The sequence below is a fragment of the Xenopus tropicalis genome, chromosome 1 (assembly GCF_000004195.4).
Source record: "Xenopus tropicalis strain Nigerian chromosome 1, UCB_Xtro_10.0, whole genome shotgun sequence".
In the NCBI taxonomy this organism is placed as follows: Eukaryota; Metazoa; Chordata; class Amphibia; order Anura; family Pipidae; genus Xenopus; species Xenopus tropicalis.
This window is the reverse complement of record NC_030677.2, coordinates 99,355,502-99,376,756: the sequence shown is the minus strand read 5'-3', so window position 1 is coordinate 99,376,756 and position 21,255 is coordinate 99,355,502. Positions and strand designations below refer to the sequence as shown.

Sequence of the window (21,255 nt, the reverse complement as noted above, 5' to 3'; positions counted from 1 at the left end):
ACACATGCATATATTGCTAAACTTGAGAAAGAAATCTGAGAGATGGACCTTTTTCTGTGTGTTGATTACTCATAGGGTTCTGACATCTAACCATATTGTAAGACAACATGTTGATGGCTGCACTGGGACTTCCAGCTATATTCAATCACTTGAGCATGTACAAGCCAAGATCTCCCTTTCCTATAGTCGAAGGGGTGACCTGGAGATTTCACTTATCAGTCCTATGGGTACTCGTTCTGTGCTGGTGGCTTTGAGGTGAGAATGTATAGAACACACAAAAAAAATTTGCAAAGTCTGCAATGTTTCCTGATATCTAATTTGTATTTTTAGGCCATATGACACTAGCACCAAGGGGTACAAAAACTGGACCTTTATGAGCACACATACTTGGGATGAGAAACCCCAGGGTACCTGGACTCTAAAGCTTGTAAACAAAGGAGACTTTACCAACACTGGTATGTACCCGTTTAGTGACTTTTAAATTAAACCAAAATGAAATGCGTTAATACATACAATATGGAGAGAGGTAAGTAAGGCTTATGAGGCACCTGATATATTTTATAGAACTTTTAGCTTTGTATACAATGTGAAGATGGCATGGGCAGCTGTGTACATTTTGTTTAAATAAATTGTTTGATTTCCTCTCTATAGGGTCCTTATAGGGAAAGTAATTGTTTATTATAATGGTGCATGATTTCCCCCTTTTTATGGTCTAGTTGTAATACTTTTCTAACTGCTGCCTGGATTAGTGCAATTCAAAAAGACTGACTGCATGTATATCTGTAGTAATAAGTCAAATATCAAATCAATTGGACTTGCTGTGTTTTTCTTGAAGATGTTTCACAAGTCAAGATCCCCACCAGCACAGAGGCTAAGACGAGGCTAAGAGAGTTGGAGCATCTCAGAGGGTCCCTTAAAATTTTGGGGGTATTCAGATTGGTCCTTTGTTGAAATCGGGAGAAGAAGAAGCAATAACACCAAAACTACCAGTGAAGGTGGGAAGCATGATAGGCGAAAGAACTTAGTCCTCCCATATGTAGCTGGGGTGTCCAAAAAATGTAGGAGTTTAAAAACACACCACAACCCTATCTGCTTTAAACCCAGCAACTCATGGAGACAGCAAATGGTTCACCCAAAAGACCCAATCCCAAAGCATAAGAAGAGTAACCGTGTATGTGGTGCAGTGAGTAGTGCTCTGATTTGTATGTGGGAGAAACCAAACAACAGTTATACCACCATATGGCACAGCACAGAAGAGCTAGCTCCAGTGGTCAGGACTCAGCTGTGTACCTACATCTAAAGGAAAAGGGGCACACATTTAAAGACCTGGTTTAAAAGAGGTGTTAACAAATCCATATATGATACAATGGAAAAACCAAGCTTAAAAAGGGGAGGGGGGTGTGCGAATTCTGCCACATACAATACTGTTTTGGCACCTCTCTCTGGACAGTTTAATAACCCCTCACAGCTCCAATCATGCTAATACAATCAACACCTTACCTTCATAAGATCCCTGACCCTATGCTGGTTATAATAAACAGATTTTTCTGATTGGAGCAACATTCCAGGGTATTTATTTCAGAAAGCTCCTTGTACAAGTCATTCTGAATTGAGAAAGCAGTCAGATGGCTAGAAAAATGTCTTTCAGTAAAACACAGCAAGTCCACTTGATTTAAGTTATTACTACAGAATAGGAACTTCACAGACATATTGACTGCTAGTGTTGTGTTTTTACTGAGAACATGCACAGGTAACATTATAGTTGATGTTTCTTAAAGTAGATTAAAACTGTTCCTGAATAATTATCAGACAATTATATTGCCACTGGGAAATGTTCTGAATATACTCAGTCAAGCAGATCAGTGCTTTTAGTTTTTAAAAAATACACTCCTTACACTGCTTACTTTTCCTTCATAATAGCCTTCTGACATATGAGGTGTTCCCTCTACTCCCATGGGCAGCACTGGGTGGGAAAGTAATAGAAGTTCACATATTGGTTTTAAAGTTACATGTTGTGTAGTGGTCACATATCCTAGATTAAAATATATATGATATATATATAATATGGATAAAATTTCCCATTGATATACTTTGTATATTGTAAGGATTTAGTCATCTCTGTCCAATGTAGGATTCCTGCATGACTTTACACTTGTTCTGTATGGAACAGATGAAGATATGATGGGTAGAAGGTTGGAGCACGCTGTACTTAGTGATTGTGTTACCAGAGACAAAAGTGGCAAATGTCACGGTAAGCAAAAATATCTTTTTTTTTTTTTTTTTTTAAATAACTGACACCCAGTTTTGTTTTTTTTTGTTAATGACTTATGTACTGCTTTTTCATACAGTGAAACAATTGCAGTTTATTTATCTGTCTTGGATAATTAGGGAGAGACCTTCTAAATTGTACCTCCGTGAGGAAATCTAGATTAGTAATTTAACTGTATAATCTTTGGAGAAGCCATTACTAATGTTCGTTTCACTTCATCAACAGAGTGCAAGAGTTCATTCTACGCTTTTGGGAACCTATGTCTGTCCTACTGTCCCCCAAAATTCTTCAAGACTTTTAAGAAAATACCAAAAACCCATACAAATCCTCAATCCAGTCGTTTTGCTCTAACCTGTGATTCCTGTCACCCATCCTGTTATATGTGTAAGGGATATTCTGCCAATGATTGTATTGCTTGTCCTCCATTCTCCACCTATGATGAGACAATGAATTCTTGCTCACAGCCTTCCTTCCCCAAGACACATCACACCATCTCCAACCCAAGCCATCTCCCTCAAGCTGCAATAGTAACTGTGATCTTTGGGGTTACTATCCCTTTGTTTTGTCTGTTCACTTTCATCTTCTCCTCTGTTAAAGTTTTTCAAGGCAGACACCCAGCTGCTCAACCATCATCCACTATAGAGATGGGCAGCTTGACTGGGGTGACTCAAGATGGAGCAGCTACTTAGGGATTGCAGAATATAACAGAATGAATCTGCTGACAAAATCTTTTAACTTGGAGTTGTAAAACTGTTTCTTTACAGTTATGTTAATTGTCGTAAGCCTTATAAGTCAGTAATATGACCCTGCAACTTATAGGTATTTTAGGCAGGGGAAAGTTGGAGAAATGTTAATTTGTTTAGATATAAATAAAATAAATTTTCTTTGAAATAGCTGTTGTATGTGTGGATGTTATTTACATTAAACACAAAGTAGTTTACTAAATGCTAACTTCAAAATCAAGAGCAGCTGTCTGCACAGTGGCAGCTGGCAAGCTTCAGCCAGCTTAATCTTTAAAGGAGAATTATTACCCCCGGGCTGTAATAGCCCCCTTAACTAACACTGTCTTGACCCCCCTCACCTCTCCCTTATCGGGTAGTTTCTAACTTTTAAAACTGTCCCCATCACTAACCCCAAGCTAAAAGAGCAGAATAGCGCAGCTGCATAGCTGGCCAACATCTTCCCTGCAAGTGAACCGTCTTCGGGTCTCTCTGCCGTCACAGACCCTGCTTGCGCATGTGCAGTTTAAGCAGAACAGCTGCTTTATTGGCAAGGCATACACATACTGCATTTCCAGCAACCCTGAACCATTATCTTGTGTAATATCTTACCAACACAAGTCAGTAGCCCTTGGTCAGGAAATACCCGACTACCCCTAAAGGCTGCCTTCTTAGCAAGGCCCTTAGATGAATCCTTTTAAACAATATTCTTACTGCCTGAGGTCCAGAGGTTCAAGGCAAAAGAAAAAAAAAAAAAAGACACCTGTGAAAGTGTGTGGGAAGGCTTTAAAGTTTGATAGGAGAGGGTCTTCTGCCTGAGGGTCAAGGGGGAGGTGCTAACATAAATAGCGAACATGGAGATAGCCAGAGTAATGGGTTAATGGCTAAAAATTGCCATCTTAAACACCCATCCTGTTATGTGTAAGAGATATTCTGGCAATGACTGTATTGCATGTCCTCCATTCTCCATCTATGATGATGAATTGTTTACTTCTTACCCAATGACACATGACCGCATCCCCAAACCATCTCCTTTAAGCTGTAGTTTTAGTAGTAACTTTGGTGTTACTATCCCTTTGTTTTGTCTGTTCACTCTTTTCTTATTAACCACCATCCACTGTAGACATGTGCAGCCTGTCTAAGGTGACTGAAGATGGGGCAGCTATTTAAGAGTCCCTTTTTTGGGTTTGCAGATTTAAGATCCAACAAAAGGTTCACTGTTGCAGTGTTGTCCAGAAGATTTCATATAAACTGATTTTGCAAGCAATAAAGTTACTGCTGCCTATCATGTTTGGTTAAGCCCAGGGGCCCTTACTAAATCTGCTAAACTGGGGCTTTCAACTGTACATATTGTGAAGGTGCATAAAATCAATTCACACTCAAAAGGAAGTGATCAGTACAAGTTGCTGAGCCTACAGAGGTCCCACTTAACAGAGATTTTTAGACCTGGACAGTGGGCGCTATGATCCCTTTACCTGGGTAGGAGGCCTACATATACATAAGACCAGATCATTTTGGTTAAAATCCTGACCCCAATGGAATCCACTACAGGATGCCGATAGATTGCTTATCAACAGTAGACTACAGTGTTTTAGGAGTATAGGAGGGTCAGTGCCTATTAATAATTGATCTTTTAACCTAACATTATTTCCCCCCCAAGGCAAATAGTTCAGTGGGCTGGAGAAAAAGCCCTTTTAATTGCACCTTATGGATTTAAGTGTCACTTGCCCAGACCTGGGGTTGTACTTGTGGGCTAGGAAACAGTCACCTAAACACAACCGTCTGTTTCTGAATAAGAATCACTAGTTTAGTCAGCTGCCGTTTGAATCAGTTTGTTGACTTCCACAGATTTGACTTTGTGCTTTAACTTTGTTTTAGGGTTGTGTGTTCAAATAACCATTATACATTTCTCCATTCTAATTTAAAAAAAAAAAAAAAAAATGGAGATACACACAATATATTTAAAAAAAACATTTAAAATGCCAATACATTTGATTTAAAACCATCAAATTCATAATTCTGTATTTTCAACTAGCACAGGCAATATTAATACCAGTTACAAAACAAAATATGTATGTTTATAGACTGGGTTTATTAACTTTATTAAATGAAAAAAAAAAAAGTGTGGGAAGATGACATTTTGTTGTACTTCACAGTCATCCCCAGCCTGGGAGAAAATAAAATAAGCCTATACAAACATGGCAACCATTCCATTCACAGCTACTTCACAACCCCTGAACAGCAGGTAGTGTGTTAAGCTCAGTCTTCAGCAACTAGATCTTTGATTTTGAATTGGTGGGAAATCACAAGACGTACATCATCCTGTTAAAAGGCAAAGTCAGTCTGAATGAGGAAACAATAGGATTAAGACTTAACTAGTTGTTGCAGGAGTAATCAACAGCTTAAATACATGAGAAATCCTGTGCTGCTATGGCAAAAATCTAAAATAAGTTTATGCCGCATTATAATTGAAAGTAACAGTATGGAATTTCTAATTCAACCCCTTTCAGCTGTCTCTTAATGCATGAGTTGCATATATTAGGTCGAATATATTGTGCTCCCTGTACCTAGGCTTTATCATAGAGTTAACACAAAGTTGCATGTAGACAAAAATATTTCTGAGAGCAGTTTAATTTAATAAGCCCAAAGATTTGATTTAGAATGTTTCATATTCTCATGAGCAAAAGCTTTTCTGAAATTTTCCCACAATGCTTCCCAACTGTGTGTGTAGTAGCAGGTCAAAACTGACTTTCTTGCTTTTAGTATTATAGTAGTAAAGATTTTAGTGGGAGGGGCATAAAGGTCTGGGATCCATTGTCCAGAAACTAATTATACAAATTACGGGAAGGCCATCTCCATAGACTCCATTTAATCAAAATTTTTAATAATTCCTCTAATAAAACAATATCTTGTACTTGATGGTAACTAAGATATATTTAATCTTTTTTTGGAAGCAAAACTATCCTATTGGGTTTATTTAAGGTTTACATGATTTGGATGACTTAAGGTATGGAGATAGAGATTACAGAAGATCCCTTATTCAGAAAACCCCAGGTCCTGAGCATTCTGGATAACAGCTTTTATACCTGTTGTGACATCCATAATACACAAATTCAGATCCTATATTATATACATGTTCACCAGTAAAAGGGCCTTTCCTAATTTCTGCTTGGTTTAGGGAACATATTTAATAATCTGTGGTACTAATAAAATTGCATCTAATATATTGCTTACCATCACTGGGTTAAATCTGAATCTTCCAGTTTTGCAGGAAACTAGTTTCTACACAAGGATGAAATCTTACTAGTCAAGTACATGGTCACTCAGTGTTGGACTTTACTATCTGAAATTGAACCTCTTTTTACAAAAATGTAAGTAGGCAAGCTAATTGTAGGTGTACTGTATGTTGCAGCCCATTTTATGAGAGATTAAGTCATATGATCTAAAGCTCATTAAATTTTGAAGCTTAATAAAGAATAATATACAAGACGGCATTAGGTTAGGCCATATTAACTTTCTTACCACGAGTGTCATTTTCTCCAAGGTTGAAAGCAGGGAGAGCAGCCCTCTGTCTTTCTTGCTACCTTTCCAGCTTTGTATAGGTATCCTGTTAGCAAGCTATAAACCATGCATTGGTTATCCAAAGTGTGCATTCTGTTGCACAACAAGTGTAATATACTTAAATACTCACATGGTGAAATATACTTAAACACTCACATGGTGAAATATACTTAAACACTCACATGGTAAGGAATGGTATGAGGGGCAGTGTCCAATGCGACAGTCTTAGCCAAGTCCCTTTGTAGAATACCTAGGTCCTTCACATAGTGGCCTTCAACACAGAGACACTGATCCTGAAAGAGTCTATGCCTGTTAGAGCAGAGATGATATGCATTGCTGACTGTGCTAAACAAGTTACATATTATATACAATAAAATCAGACATACTGTGCAAGAACACACATATGTGGAGCACACAAGATTTTTTTATGGTAGGATGAGAGATATCTTATTGGACTGACGTGGAGTGCACAGTAACTTGCATGCATATTTTTTATAATATTTTTATATGTATATATGTAAAATTAGGACACAAGCAGCACTTATATTGTAAGTAAAATATAAAACAAAATTAAATCACAATTTAGTGCATATATACATTTCAAGCCCAGAAGGGCCCTTTGTTAAGCTTTGTGAACAACCCTGACTTGAATCAAGTATCTTTTATGGATGTGATTATAGAAACAGTGTTGCAAAGCTGTACTCAAAACCCAGGAGCCGGGATCATATCTTATAGCAGTGATCCTCAACCAGTGGCTCGCAATCAACATGTTGCTGCCCACCCCTTTGATGTTGCTCCCAGTGTCCTCAAAGTAGGTGCCCATTTTTAAATTTCTGTCTTGGAAAAGCACAGAGAGACGGTTTTAATCCAAGTAGAGCCTCCTACAGGCTAGCAGTCCACATGGGGCTATCAAATAGCCAATCACAGCCCTTATTTAGCATCCTCAAGAAACCTTTTTAATGTTTATGTGACTCACCAACACATCTTTCATCTGAGTGTAGCTCACAAGTAAAAAAGGTTGGGGATCCCGGTCTTAAAGTGATACTGACATGAAAAAACTACTTTTCAAAATATGAATATACTTAAAAAGCTACCTACAGTATAAGTTGTGCTGATGGTAACGGACAAATATGGCAGCCCCCTCTTTGAGAAACATGGGGGATCAGACAGGTAATGTAAAAGCATCAGGCAAATACTTTTATGGCAAAATTATAAACTTCTTGCAAAGACAATGTTATGATAGTAAAAAAAGATTTAATTTGTGGTGTCAGTATCTCTTTAAAGTATAACAGTTATCATCCACCACATATGGGGGGACCCGATACCTATTAGCTAACTAAAAAAAGTTTAAATAGGTTGGTTAGTAATCAAAAAGATTCTGCCAGCAAATGTATAATATATTATATACAGTGGAGGAAATAATTATTTGACCCCTCACTGATTTTGTAAGTTTGTCCAATGACAAAGAAATGAAAAGTCTCAGAACAGTATCATTTCAATGGTAGGTTTATTTTAACAGTGGCAGATAGCACATCAAAAGGAAAATCGAAAAAATAACTTTAAATAAAAGATAGCAACTGATTTGCATTTCATTGAGTGAAATAAGTTTTTGAACCCTCTAACAAAAAAAGACTTAATACTTAGTGGAAAAACCCTTGTTTGCAAGCACAGAGGTCAAACGTTTCTTGTAATTGATGACCAAGTTTGCGCACATTTTAGGAGGAATGTTGGTCCACTCCTCTTTGCAGATCATCTCTAAATCCCTAAGGTTTCGAGGCTGTCTCTGTGCAACTCTGAGCTTGAGCTCCCTCCATAGGTTTTCTATTGGATTAAGGTCCGGAGACTGACTAGGCCACTCCATGACCTTAATGTGCTTCTTCTTGAGCCACTCCTTTGTTGCCTTTGCTGTATGTTTTGGGTCATTGTCGTGCTGGAACACCCATCCACGACCCATTTTCAGTTTCCTGGCAGAGGGAAGGAGGTTGTCGTTCAGGATTTCACGATACATGTCTCCGTCCATTTTCCCGTTAATGCAAATAAGTTGTCCTGTGCCCTTAGCAGAAAAACACCCCCAAAGCAAAATGTTTCCACCCCCATGCTTGACGGTGGGGACGGTGTTTTGGGGGTCATAGGCAGCATTTTTCTTCCTCCAAACACAGCGAGTTGAGTTAATGCCAAAGAGCTCTATTTTGGTCTCATCAGACCACAGCACCTTCTCCCAGTCACTCACAGAATCATTCAGGTGTTCATTGGCAAACTTCAGACGGGCCTGCACATGTGCCTTCTTGAGCAGGGGGACCTTGCGAGCCCTGCAGGATTTTAATCCATTGCGGTGTAATGTGTTTCCAATGGTTTTCTTGGTGACTGTGGTCCCTGCTAATTTGAGGTCATTAACTAACTCCTCCCGTGTAGTTCTAGGATGCTTTTTCACCTTTCTCAGAATCATTGACACCCCACGAGGTGAGATCTTGCGTGGAGCCCCAGAGCGAGATCAATTGATGGTCATTTTGTGCTCCTTCCATTTTCGAACAATCGCACCAACAGTTATCACCTTCTCTCCCAGCTTCTTGCTAATGGTTTTGTAGCCCATTCCAGCCTTGTGCAGGTCTACAATTTTGTCTCTGACATCCTTGGACAGCTCTTTGGTCTTTCCCATGTTGGAAAGTTTGGAGTCTGCTTGATTGATTGATTCTGTGGACAGGTGTCTTTTATACAGGTGACTAGTTAAAGGAACAGTAACACTAAAAAATAAAAATGTTTTAAAATAATTAAAATATAATGTACTGTTGCCCTGCACTGGTAAAAGTTGTGTGTTTGCTTTAGAAAGACTACTGTAGTTAATAGAAATAGCTGTTGTGTAGCCATGGGGGCAGCCATTTAAATTGAAAAGAGGAGAAAAGGCACAGGTTACATAAGAAGATAACAGATAAACTGTGTAGAATATAATGGGAATCTATGATACTTATCTGTTATCAGCTTAGTAACCTGTGCCTTTTCTCCTTTTTTCAATTTAAATGGCTGCCCCCATGGCTACACAGCAGGGTATTTATATAAACTGTAGTAGTGTTTATGAAGCAAACACACAACTTTTACCAGTGCAGGGCAATAGTACATAATAGATTAATTATTTTTCTACACTTTCATTTTTTGGTGTTACTGTTCCTTTAAGACAGGTGTCCTTAATGAGGTTGACTAATTGAGTAGAAGTGTCTAACCACTCTGTGGGAGCCAGAACTCTTAATGGTTGGTAGGGGTTCAAAAACTTATTTCACTCAATGAAATGCAAATCAGTTGCTATCTTTTATTTAGTTATTTTTTCGATTTTCCTTTTGATGTGCTATCTGCCACTGTTAAAATAAACCTACCATTGAAATGATACTGTTCTGAGACTTTTCATTTCTTTGTCATTGGACAAACTTACAAAATCAGTGAGGGGTCAAATAATTATTTCCTCCACTGTATATGTGTATAACTTTGTACAACACTGTATCCCTGTAGCACTTTATAAATAATCTTACAATGCACAAGTACACAGGGAGGACATGGGAGATGTACTGTGTGCAAGTGTGTGACTCATGCTTTTGAAACTAAGGAGAATTTCCTGGTTGGTTTACTCCAGTCTGACCTTCTCTGCCTTCTGAAAAGCCTGCAATAGTCTGTTCTTGTTCAGTGTACTTTGTTTTTTCATTACCATTGTTCTTAGCAAAGGCCTACACTGGTTTTGGAAAGAAAAGGTAACAAACCCGCATACCCAATTTACAAGCATACCTTAGTGTGAAAGAATTTGCCCCATCTTACAGGTAAGTAAAAACACTTACTGTAGATCTAATGTCCTATTTAATATTAAAAGGTATGGATTCACTGTGAAATTCCACATTCCACCATTGGCAAATTTCGCAAAACTGCACCAAAAATTTCACCAAGTGAGGAAAAAGTCAGTTGCTTCAAAAAAAGTGGTAGCCGTCTTTCACACAATTTTTGCCTTTTCGAAAAATTAGCAGTTTCGCAAAATTTTTGCAAAACGGGACAGATCACTAGTTTTCACTCTTTAGTCCTATAGAGAGCCATGAATGACATTTAACCTCCTAATTTCCTGTGTATATGAACCTATATGTTTACATTAATCAAAACCACAGTTGTTTCTTCATTTACTGTTGATGTCAGGTTTTCTGGGTATAGATTCCTAAGGGCAGTGTTACATGGGGAGATTAGTTGCCCGCGACAAATCTTTGTTGACGTCATGTGGGCAACTAATCTCCCCGAAATGCAACCCCGCCCGCTAGAATTTAAATCGCCGGTGGCATGGCATACGCATCGCAGCGATGTCCTGCAGTCGCCCAAAGTTGTCTTCAGGGTGGGATGGCATTGCGGGGAGATTAGTCGCCTGCGACAATGAAGATTTGTCACGGGCAGACTAATCTCCCCATGTAACACTGCCCTAAGGCATTGGGCAGAAATTCAAACTGGAAAAAAAAAGAGAAAGGCACAGGTTACATAACAGATAAAACCCCATTATATTTTAAAGAGCTTATCTGTTATCTTCTAAGTAACCTGTTTCTCCTTTACATGGCTGCCTCCATGGCTACACAGCAGCTTTGTTTATATAAACTATATGTTGAGGCAAACACACCAGATGTAGCAGTGCAGGATAACAGTACATATTATTACTTTTATACACTTTTATTTTTTGGTGTTAATGTTGTTTTAAAGATATAGTAGATTAATCATCACCTAATTAGTTTCTTCTGAGGATCCAGTAGGTCTAGGATCTTTTCAGCATATTCCTTCTTTGCAGTAGTAAAAACAAATATCTGCATGTGGGGAAACAGAATTAGGAATTTCAATGCGCACTCCAAGGTAGTAAACCCACTAGCCAAGTAGGACTAATAGGTAAGTAAAGCAAGGAAGAGTATGGAATACCAGTGCTCTGTAGGCTGAAATCTGTCAAGTATGAATCTTTATAGCAAAACTGTCCAACACTATTATCCCACAGCTTGGCATGGCAATAATATATACATTTTTACCTAAGCAATGTGAGTTTGTATTGAAAGCAGTTCATGCAAATGGATATACTGTTATTTTGGTGGTGCCATTGCTCCCTGCCAGGGCATCAACCATATAAAAAGGAAAAATAGTACAGATATATAAAGCACCTTGTATCTACAAGTGGGTGAATCTATTAGCCACAGCATGTATTCAACAGTGACCTGTTTGTTTGTACAATCTTAAAGTGTTTTACTGCACTGCTTATCTCAGAGCTCCCTATGTTAATAACAAATGATTCCACCTCTCAACTATAGGTTTTATGAAATCAAAAACTAAGTTTAGTACCAGCCTTTAATACACAGAATGACAAAGGATTATTTCAATGTTTAAACAAGGGGGAAGAATTAGTTATGACTTAATTTTGTTAATTATGAACATTCTGCTACGGCAGTGCTGTCCAACTTCTGTTGTACCGGGGGCCGGAATTTTTCCAACCTACGTGGTGGAGGGCCGATAATGGAAGCCAGTTTTGACCACTCCCCTTTTTGAAACCGCACCCACTTGAAACCACACCCATGTTATCACATGACCATACCCATATTAATGGTTGTAGTACAGCAAAAACCTGCCATATTCTGCCTGCCCTACCCTGCCTGTGTGCCATACTCTGCCTGCCCTACCCTGCCTTTGTGTGTGCCATACTCTGCCTTCCCTACCCTGCCTGTGTGTGCCATACTCTGCCTGCCCTACCCTGCCTTTGTGTGTGCCATACTCTGCCTGCCCTACCCTGCCTTTGTGTGTGCCATACTCTGCCTTCCCTACCCTGCCTGTCTGTGCCATACTCTGCCTTCCCTACCCTGCCTGTGTGTGCCATACTCTGCCTGCCCTACCCTGCCTGCGTGTGCCATACTTTCACTGTGTGTGCCATTCTTGGCTGGTTTGTGCCAAACTTGGCCTGTGTGTGCCATACTCTGCCTGCCCTACTCTGCCTTCCCTACCCTGCCTGTGTGTGCCATACTCTGCTTGCCCTATGCTGCCTATGTGTATGGCACACACAGGCAGCCTACAGTGACACAATGCTGGCACTGCTCCTACAGTCTGCACAATAACCATATATTAAAAAACTTTTTAATTGCAATACCACCTCAGTGTTCTTTTTGTAGTGTGCAGGGATTATTTGTGGGTTTCTACTGCTCCTGAGGTGTGAACAGGAGAACAATGTGGGTGATTACAGCCTGAGCCTGAGGTGTGAACACTGCAGGGGGTGAACAATGCAGAGATTAAAAGGTGTGAACAACACAGGGGATTACATGTTTAAACAATACAGCCTGATTACAGCCTGAATCTGAGGTGAGAACCATGCAGGGGGCCAGTTAATCAGAGTACTGATACCATTTAAAGCTTACACAAGAGTAAGCCATCAAAGCAGCCAGACAGGTGGGGGGCCACACAGAGGGGGGTCGCGGGCCGCATGCGGCCCGCGGGCCGCCAGTTGGACAGCACTGTGCTACGGTATAATAACTGTGCCCTTGGGATGTTGGCAGTAGAACAGACTGAAGGCTAAATGTAGATCACATATGCAGAAATAATAGACAGCTTTAACATATTGTTATTGACTTTTTTTTTTATTTGGTGATGGGCAGTGCAACACTGGCTGCTGTATCCATACTGTACCTCAGGCTAGCTAGTGAAAGATTTATGAACTTTATGACTATAATGATCTTATGTAGTATTATACCTTATGAGTCCAATAAAGGGCAAATGTCAACATATGTATGTATATCTTTATTTATAAAGTGCTACTTATGTACGCAGCACTGTATAGATGTATAAATGAAATGTAGGTTTCATAATATAGATATGTTATCTTAAACCACTTCAGTTAGTACCTATATATATTTTGCAGCATGATCTTACACATATTAAATTGAGCATTAGCCCAATGAATCAAGTTTACGTCTTATCGGTTATTTTTCTGTGCTGTAAAAGGATTCAGGAAAGGAAAACTAACACTTAACTATAGAAGTAGACTTGAAATATTGTACATTATGTTTTGGGGTCCCGTACCAGCCCAAAGCACGCACAGCTGCTTAGTTTAGAGATGATCTGTGCCTTCTGTGCTACCTGGATCATTACTGTTATAGCGATGCTAAATTCTTAGGCTGATGCAATAAGTTCAGTAAATAAAATATGGCATTTTTACCCATTTTCATTTTTAGAGTTTAGTTCTCCTTTAACCTTTCAAACTAGGAAGCCATTATGTATCTGTGCCAACTTAAACTATGGCACAGGTAGGTAACCAGATCCTAAGGACTAAATACATCCAATAGCTTCCAATGCTTTCTGATGCAAAACAGGAATGCACAGTGTCCCAACCAAAAAGTTAAAAACTTTTTTCAGAAGCATTTTAGGAATTTATCTTACAAAATGTACAGAGTCCCTTGCCAGTTACATTACATAAACTGAAGGCATCCAACTGTACTGGCATTTTTTTCAAAAAATGTATTGAAATCATTCTTGGGCATGTATTCAAGTAAGAATTGCATCAGTCAATTTCAGTTGACAGCAGTGGGAGATTGAGAATTTTCCCTGCCAAAACACCCATGAATTGCACCAACCTGTATCATATATGAAATGGCTGTCAAATTATTAAAAGTTTGGAATTCACCCATGAGTGCAGGTTTCAAAATTCAATTAGGGTCCTGAGTAATGCTTAGATTTCACCAATTGAATACACACACCCACAAATTGCCTTTTTGCTCTAAAAACAATACAAGACTACACCACCACCCAGTTCAGCAAGCCTAAACATCCATGACTGACGTGAATGATGCATGATGCCTGTAAAGCACTGTGAAAATGTGTTGGTGCTATATAAATACCAGGAATAAATAATTCATGAACCAATTGGAATATAGGCTAAACAAAACGTAATTTGCTTACCTCATACACTTTACAAAGAGTCTCTAGGAATTCCATAGCATGAGGTCGGAGCTTCACATAAACCTGAGACAAATGTTTCAATTATTTTGAATCTCTTTAAATCGATGTAGAGTAATGAGAAGATCTAAAAAGCAATACTTATGTAAATTTACATTAAAAATTTCAAGCAAGCGCTCACTTTAGACTATTGGTTTAAAACATGTTTTTTGCCCTTATTCAGGTCTCATTTGCTACCACACATTGACCTACTCCAATCAGAACACAACTACTAAAAATTTTTTTAATTCTGCACATTTTTACATTTCCTTCAAAGACAGCTACCACCATGTATAGGGATCAAAGAACATACATACATACCATACATACCTATCCCTTTTTCCATCCAGTAATTACCACTTTCTGCTAATGTTGGGCCATGAATGAACAAACAGTCCCAATAAAGGTATGGGACCTGTTATCTAAAATGCCCGGGACCTGGGATTTTCTGGATAAGGGAGCTTTCCATAATTTGGATTTCCATACTTTGTCTACTAAAAAAAAAATAATTTTAACATTAAATAAACCCAATAGGATTGTTTTGCCACCAATATAGATTCATGTATCTCAATTTGGATCAAGTACAAGGTTCTATTTTATTATTACAAAGAAAATCCATTTAAAAAAAATTAAATTTGATTAAAATGGAGCCTATGGGAGATGGCCTTCCAATCATTCATATCTTTCCAGATAATGGGTTTCTGGACAACGGGTCCCATACCTGTATTACTGAAAAAAGAACTAGATAAGAGAATTTACTAGCAAATTAAAATATCTGAAGAATGATTTATTTGTACAACAGACCTTGTAATAGGTGTCCTGAAACGGGATAAGAAAGGTAAAATCTGCACCAGTGAGTGGCAGGAGTGAGCTATCAACTAAGATTTCATCCTGTTAAGAGAAAACAATAATAAACTAAGTTTAATGTCCTAAATGACAATGGCCCAACTGATTGGATAATAACCTAATTTGAGATTGTGAATAAGTAATCAGAATGCTACGTGATTATTGGTAATACCTATTCTGCAGCTTTTTAGAAAGGGCAGATCTTTTTAATCAACTGGAAGTTTTGTTATATGTACTTTACCTACCTCCACCCACACAACATGGTAATACAAAGCTGTATTGCAAATAAATTTCCATACATGCCATAATGCATACAAAAAACCTGCCCCATCCAACAGAGAAATAATAATTTGAGTTACACTTTCTGGTCAAATTCAGAGAATATATCATTCTGGTCATTACCAGGTTTTGCAGAGCAGTAGATAGGAAAGACTTAAACAGGCACTTGCTAAGTAGTGCCCCAGAAACTCCATATTCTAATAGTTGACAGCCAGAGAACTCACTGCCGTCAAAAAAATGTCTGATCTACCAAGTCCAGGACGAGTGTGCTCTCCGGAGCACTGCGAGTTTTAAATGGGATATCTTTCCCTCTCTGTCGCTGGTCGCATGGTGTTTGCTGGATATTGCAGATGAATTTGTATCTGAAATAGAAATCAGAAAGAAAAGGCCCTAAGCACTAAAAATGATTCCTTTATTGAATTAAATGGGCAATGTTGGCCCAGAATATATAGTGCTACATCAAGCAGCATAATAATGAAGGTTCAGCAACTCACTGTTAATTCAGTGTGAAACATTCCCATGTTGGTCTGAACCTTTATGGTGTGTGTGCAGTGCCGGCACATACTTACTCTTCTGATATCCAGAGGCTTACTAGGTTGGCAAAGATTGGCTCAGATTTGTAAAAAAATGATTAAATAAAAAAAATGATATAAAGTACTCACGGGTTAAAATCCTCTCTGGTTCTGTCAACAGGAATGTGATTGAAATACAGGCAGTTTTTTGTCGGAACATTGCAGCCATCTGTACAAGTAGAGTTAAAACAGTCTGGGAGTTCACAATAAATAGGAATAACTGAAGATGCATACTTTTGGCTCTAATGTTTTCAGCCATTGCTGTCTTGTCTAAACAAACCCTAGCCTAGTTCCTTTGTTCAGTGGGATTTCAGGAGTGGATTTTCTGTTCAGTACAACCTTAGGCTAATGGCACACAGGCATGTGCCTCCGAGAAGCTAGTGAGGCCCACCTGGTCTCCTGGCTTAGGATGGTGCATGTGATAACTGGAACCATGCAGGGACAAAGTTTGTGGGTTGGTCTGTTCTGGTTGGGCTCCCAAGCCATCTTAATAAAAAGGAGAACTGGGGAAAGGAGGCAGTTGAGTTAATGAAGGGATTTACACACCTCCCCAAAAGGTTGCATGTGGTGTAAATATGGCGTCATGCTGAACTCCACAAAATAAAACCTATACTTTTAATTGCAAAGCTGAATATTGTATATTTTATTTGGCTCTTTTCTTCTAATTTTGTCATCACTTCCTTTTAATAAAAAAATCAAACTTTTAAATGAAAAGCAATGACCTGAGTCCTCATCCTGAGTGGAGAGGTAGGTGAGCACTGGAGTGTAGATGCTGGACACAAGATCCTGTTTCCCTGGGAATGGATCATCAAACTGAAAATGAACCCGCACTGATCGCTCTCTCATTGGCGTCTTTAGATCTATTGTAAAATTAAGAGCAAATGAGGCTTAACTATGCCTTCTTCCAGCTGATGGCCTTATGTGACTTCAAAGCCAGACAAACCAAATAAACATTGCAGTTTACTGAAATTATTTATAGCCTAGTATGATGGTTCTTTGCTCATTGTAGACAGGTCCCTACAAATACATTTTAAATGAAGAGGACACATTCTTCATTAATCTTTACCTTATTAATGCAGGAAATATATAATTCTACTGCAGGCTGACGTAGCTTGCTACCAGTAAGTTTAAAGGGCAATAGACTATATAGTCTATTAGAATAAGATATCAAATTAAAGGACCAATGCAGGGTTATTCATTAATTGATTAGAACAGTGCTGTCCAACTGGCAGGCCATGGGCTGCATCTGGCCATGCCCCCCCCCCATGTGCCCCCCCCCACCTGGCTGCTGTGACTGCTTACCTTTGTGTAAGCTTTAATTTGTATCAGTACTGAAATTAACTGGCCCCCTACATTATTCACACCTCAGTTCAGATTCAGGCTGTAAACCCCTGTATTGTTTACAACTATAATCCCCTGTATTCTTCAGACATTTTAGTTCCTGCATTGCTCACAACTCAGGCTCAGACGGACAAAAAAAAATTCGACCCTCGGTACCACAGAAGTTGGACTGCACTGGATTAGAAGATAAAAGTATAGAGGAATACCTTCCGCATTTGGAGAGTTCAGGCAGATGTTAGTTAGCCGCGCAGTTGTCTTCTTACTGAAGGTTCCTGATGGGGTACAGGGAGATTTTGGCTGCACCTGTTCAGAGAAGTTACTATAAAAGTTTCATTATTCCAAGTAATAACTTCCTACCACAATAAACCATGGTATTTAGGGGAATTACAGCAAAGGTGTTGCCAGATCATTTAAAATGACATTCTTTAGACTTTTATTTAATACATTTAGCTTTCTTGAGAGTTAGGTGACTAGTAAAACGAGTCACTTAACTGAAATAAAAGAATTACATGAACTCACAATCATATGCTTTTTCAAAAAAAAAAAACAAATAAGGCCAGCAGTATCAGTCTATATCCTTGGAATAATTGAATGCACTAGCAACTATTACGTCCCTATTTAATGTAATCTCAAAGGAACAAGAGACTCTGGGCACTTTGTGAACAGGACCATTTTGCACTATTCTGTCACCAGAAGAGAAGTTAAAAATTGCCAAACATCCTATAAAAACCTGAATCATTAGATCAAAAGTCACCAGTTCTACTGCTAATGAGTGTTATTAAAATTCTATGGAAATTTAATGAACTGCATACATATCTATCTTCCTTCTTCCCTTGATTAATAGGGATGCAAATATATTAAAAGTAGACCTAAACCTTATGACTGCTGAATGGAGATATAGTGATCCCAGTAGCACAAAGACTTCATATACTTAAACATGATTATTGTAACTTTCCCTAAAAGTTGTGGACATGCATTGTACCCAAAGCAAAAGGCCAGAGCTTTAATTCAAGGGAAGGAAAAGTTATATTGCACATGCACTGGCCCGGACAACAGAAGAAAGAAGAAACAGAATGAGCTTGCTCCATGGTATTTGCTGAGAGGTACCCCACACTGGTGCAGTTTTCTGCTGATAGGAACATCAACCTGGGGTGTCAGGTAAGCTATTATAATCATTGGGGGAGGGGGTGCCTAACATTTGACCCCACTCACCCCCCAGTGATTTTCACTTTGCTTCTCCAATGGAATACATTAATGTTGACTTTTTATCAAGCTTTCTTGTTGCGCATACAATTATTCGGAGCTTCGTTTTTATGCATAGTTGTTCATACAAAGTACACATCAGAGACACATGCAGTATGTAAATACAAGCATTATTAGTGCACTGTACTGCAAACTGCAGCTGAATGTATGTCACATGTTTGCATTAATAAAGGCAGGGTCAGACTGATCCTCCAGGACACCAGAAAAAAATCCCAATGGGCCTCAACACTGGCAGGCAGGCTCCTCAGTATCTGGCCTGTTGACAGCCCAGGGTCTGTGGGTTGGAAGGAGGGACAGAGCAGAGGCATGCTGCAATGTGCTGGTAAGAAGAAAGGTATGTGCAATGGTGGGCAGGGGTTGCACAACAGGGGGCCTCAGTGGTGGGGACCTTGTTCTCAGTTTCCTGGTTGGCTCACATGCCCTAATCTGACACTGAATAAAAGCAAATATATCAGTGAGCTTAGCTATTAAACCATGATATACAATATTTAGATTTCTTAAGATTAAAAGCTCCAAAAATTGAGGTTTTTATATCGCCTGTTAGTAGTCCCCTTTTGCAGTCCAACATTTGTTCAGGCACCTCTATATCTCATAACATGGTTACAGACAGTGTTGTAACTAGATGTTACTCACAGAACACATTTTTGACCAGTTCTAAGGTTTATTGCAGTTATGAACTAGGGTATTACTGGGCTCTCTAAAGTCATCCCCCCCCAACTGCAGACTCTGCTTCCTTTGTAGTTATGTCCCTGGTTACAGGCCAATAAACAAAGATATTGACGCTACAGTAATTAAAGCAGTAACATTCTCACTTTGTTGGGCCTCTGCCTTAGTTTAATAAATTAATACATATTGGTATATTATGACATTTTGCCTTCATAGGTTGGTTCAGCCACAGACATCCAGCATACTGCTCTGATACTCTAGTCTCTAATCCGGAGTCTCTATTTTTGTAGTGTCACCTGGGGATAAATACCCCAACTGTCTCACATATTATCTATCCTAGCCCTACATCACATTTCTGAGTGTGCTATATACAAAAAGCTACCCTCACACTATACTATTCCATACTATTCTTTCTGGTGTTCAGATCATGTAAAAACCTTTTTTCCTAGAAAGGTCTGCTAACTCTAATATAAAATCAAACAGTAAAGATGAACAACTCACATTTATTAGAAGTATCAAATGATCTAGAACATTAGCACAGGGAGCCTTTCCCCAGAAACATGTAGGAGTGGCCCTACTATAGGGCCCTACTTTAACTTTAATTTAAGATTACTTTGAAAATGAAATGCATACACATGAGAACTGCAGCATTAAAGTAAAGATAAGCTTTAGGATTAGCTACTATCTCATTAAGTTATAAATTGCCATTTCAGTTAACGTTTAGTATGTTATAAAATGGTCTATTCATCTTCAAGCCTTTCATCCACACCACTTCCTGGTTGCTAGGGTAAACTGGACCCTAACAACCAGATAGCTGCTGAAATTTCAAACTTGGGAGCTGCTGGAAAAAAAGCTAAATAATTCAAAAACCATAAAAACACAAAGACCAATTGCAAATTGTCCCAAATTATTCCTGTTTATATCATACCAAAACTTAATTTACAGTTGAATTGCCCCTTTAATGCAGTAGTTACTCTGCAGCATGGATTTTCCCCAGCAACTAATATTAATAAAAACACACAAAATATGCCAAGACACAGATTTCAAAGCACTTAGACTTTTTCTACGGTAACACTAAAACATGTGGTTTTTGCAGACTCACCCTCTTCGGTACCCGGGCCGCAGATCGTGGCGTTTTGGGACTATTACCCTCTGATTTTTTCCTAGGAGTATGTAGATCCTTTAAGGGTTGAGCTGGGATTTTACGAGACCTCAAAATCATTTTCTGGTTGAATTGATTAGTTGGGAAACATCAATCAAAATAGTACCAAAGTTTTCTTTATACACTGTTGCCAAGACAATAGAGTAATATCTGAATTAGGTATAACTGCTATGAACCAGGATGAGAACATGCATCTCTAGAACTGTTACACTATAGCAGCTGAGGCCTCTGGCTGGTCAGAATTTAAAGATCTGCAGGAACACAGGTGCCTCAATCAAACTGTGTGATTAACTCACCTGATCTCCTAGGGAATCTCTTCAACTTTCTAGAGGGAATGCTAAGAACTCTGACGTACAGAGCCAATCAGCAATTAGTTCTGATCAACTGCAACAAAGGCTAATCAGAGCTAAATTCTGATTGGGAAAGCATTTCTAGGTATGTCTGTCTACCTCCTTTTATGCAATGAAGACAAACAGCAGACTTTACATTGGGAATTCTAGGCATGTACTGAATGCTTTAAAAAAGGAAGAAAAATCTATATATAAATATATATATTAAACACTCTATTGCACCCCTGTTTAATTATTTGAAATTGTTTTGGTAAGCATAACG

General features: G+C 38.7%; 2 protein-coding genes across 6 annotated transcripts in view; one reads left to right on the top strand and one right to left on the bottom strand.

The window, feature by feature from the left end:
• The window catches only part of pcsk4 (proprotein convertase subtilisin/kexin type 4), a 32,153-nt gene extending 28,991 nt beyond the window's left edge, over nt 1–3,162 (top strand). For 2 of the 4 annotated variants that reach the window (XM_031901609.1, XM_018094405.2), the window contains 4 exons: nt 76–255; nt 331–455; nt 2,132–2,251; nt 2,495–3,162. In XM_031901609.1, coding sequence (XP_031757469.1) covers nt 76–255; nt 331–455; nt 2,132–2,251; nt 2,495–2,958 — 889 coding nt within the window. In that variant the 3' untranslated portion in view covers nt 2,959–3,162. 4 annotated transcript variants of the gene reach the window in all.
• Nucleotides 3,163–4,151: 989 nt separating this feature from the next.
• Nucleotides 4,152–20,891, bottom strand: LOC100486858 (CTD small phosphatase-like protein 3). Of its 2 annotated transcripts, none has more exons than XM_002941116.5 (11): nt 20,584–20,891; nt 17,759–17,855; nt 16,934–17,071; nt 16,302–16,380; nt 15,890–16,001; nt 15,319–15,405; nt 14,479–14,541; nt 11,281–11,360; nt 6,732–6,858; nt 6,511–6,606; nt 4,152–5,310 (listed from the first exon to the last, which is right to left on the bottom strand). In XM_002941116.5, the coding sequence occupies exons 1-11, from the start codon at nt 20,701–20,703 to the stop codon at nt 5,248–5,250; spliced, it is 1,062 nt and encodes a 353-aa protein (XP_002941162.1). In that variant the 5' UTR covers nt 20,704–20,891; the 3' UTR covers nt 4,152–5,247. The 2 variants fall into 2 exon arrangements, with proteins under 2 accessions (XP_002941162.1, XP_031760542.1); XM_031904682.1 differs by having other exon boundaries at nt 17,759–17,871; nt 20,584–20,673.
• Nucleotides 20,892–21,255: the final 364 nt, after the last annotated feature.

Bases quoted from the DNA above. Each gene is read 5' to 3' on its own strand.
- LOC100486858 (XM_002941116.5), bottom strand. From the start codon at position 20,703: ATGATTTTGAGGTCTCGTAAAATCCCAGCTCAACCCTTAAAGGATCTA. The intron at 15,406-15,889 runs GTAGATCAGACA...TTCTCTTAACAG, and splicing joins GCACACTCGTCCTGGACTTG to GATGAAATCTTAGTTGATAG. The intron at 11,361-14,478 runs GTAAGCAAATTA...CCCCACATGCAG, and splicing joins CTCTTTGTAAAGTGTATGAG to ATATTTGTTTTTACTACTGC.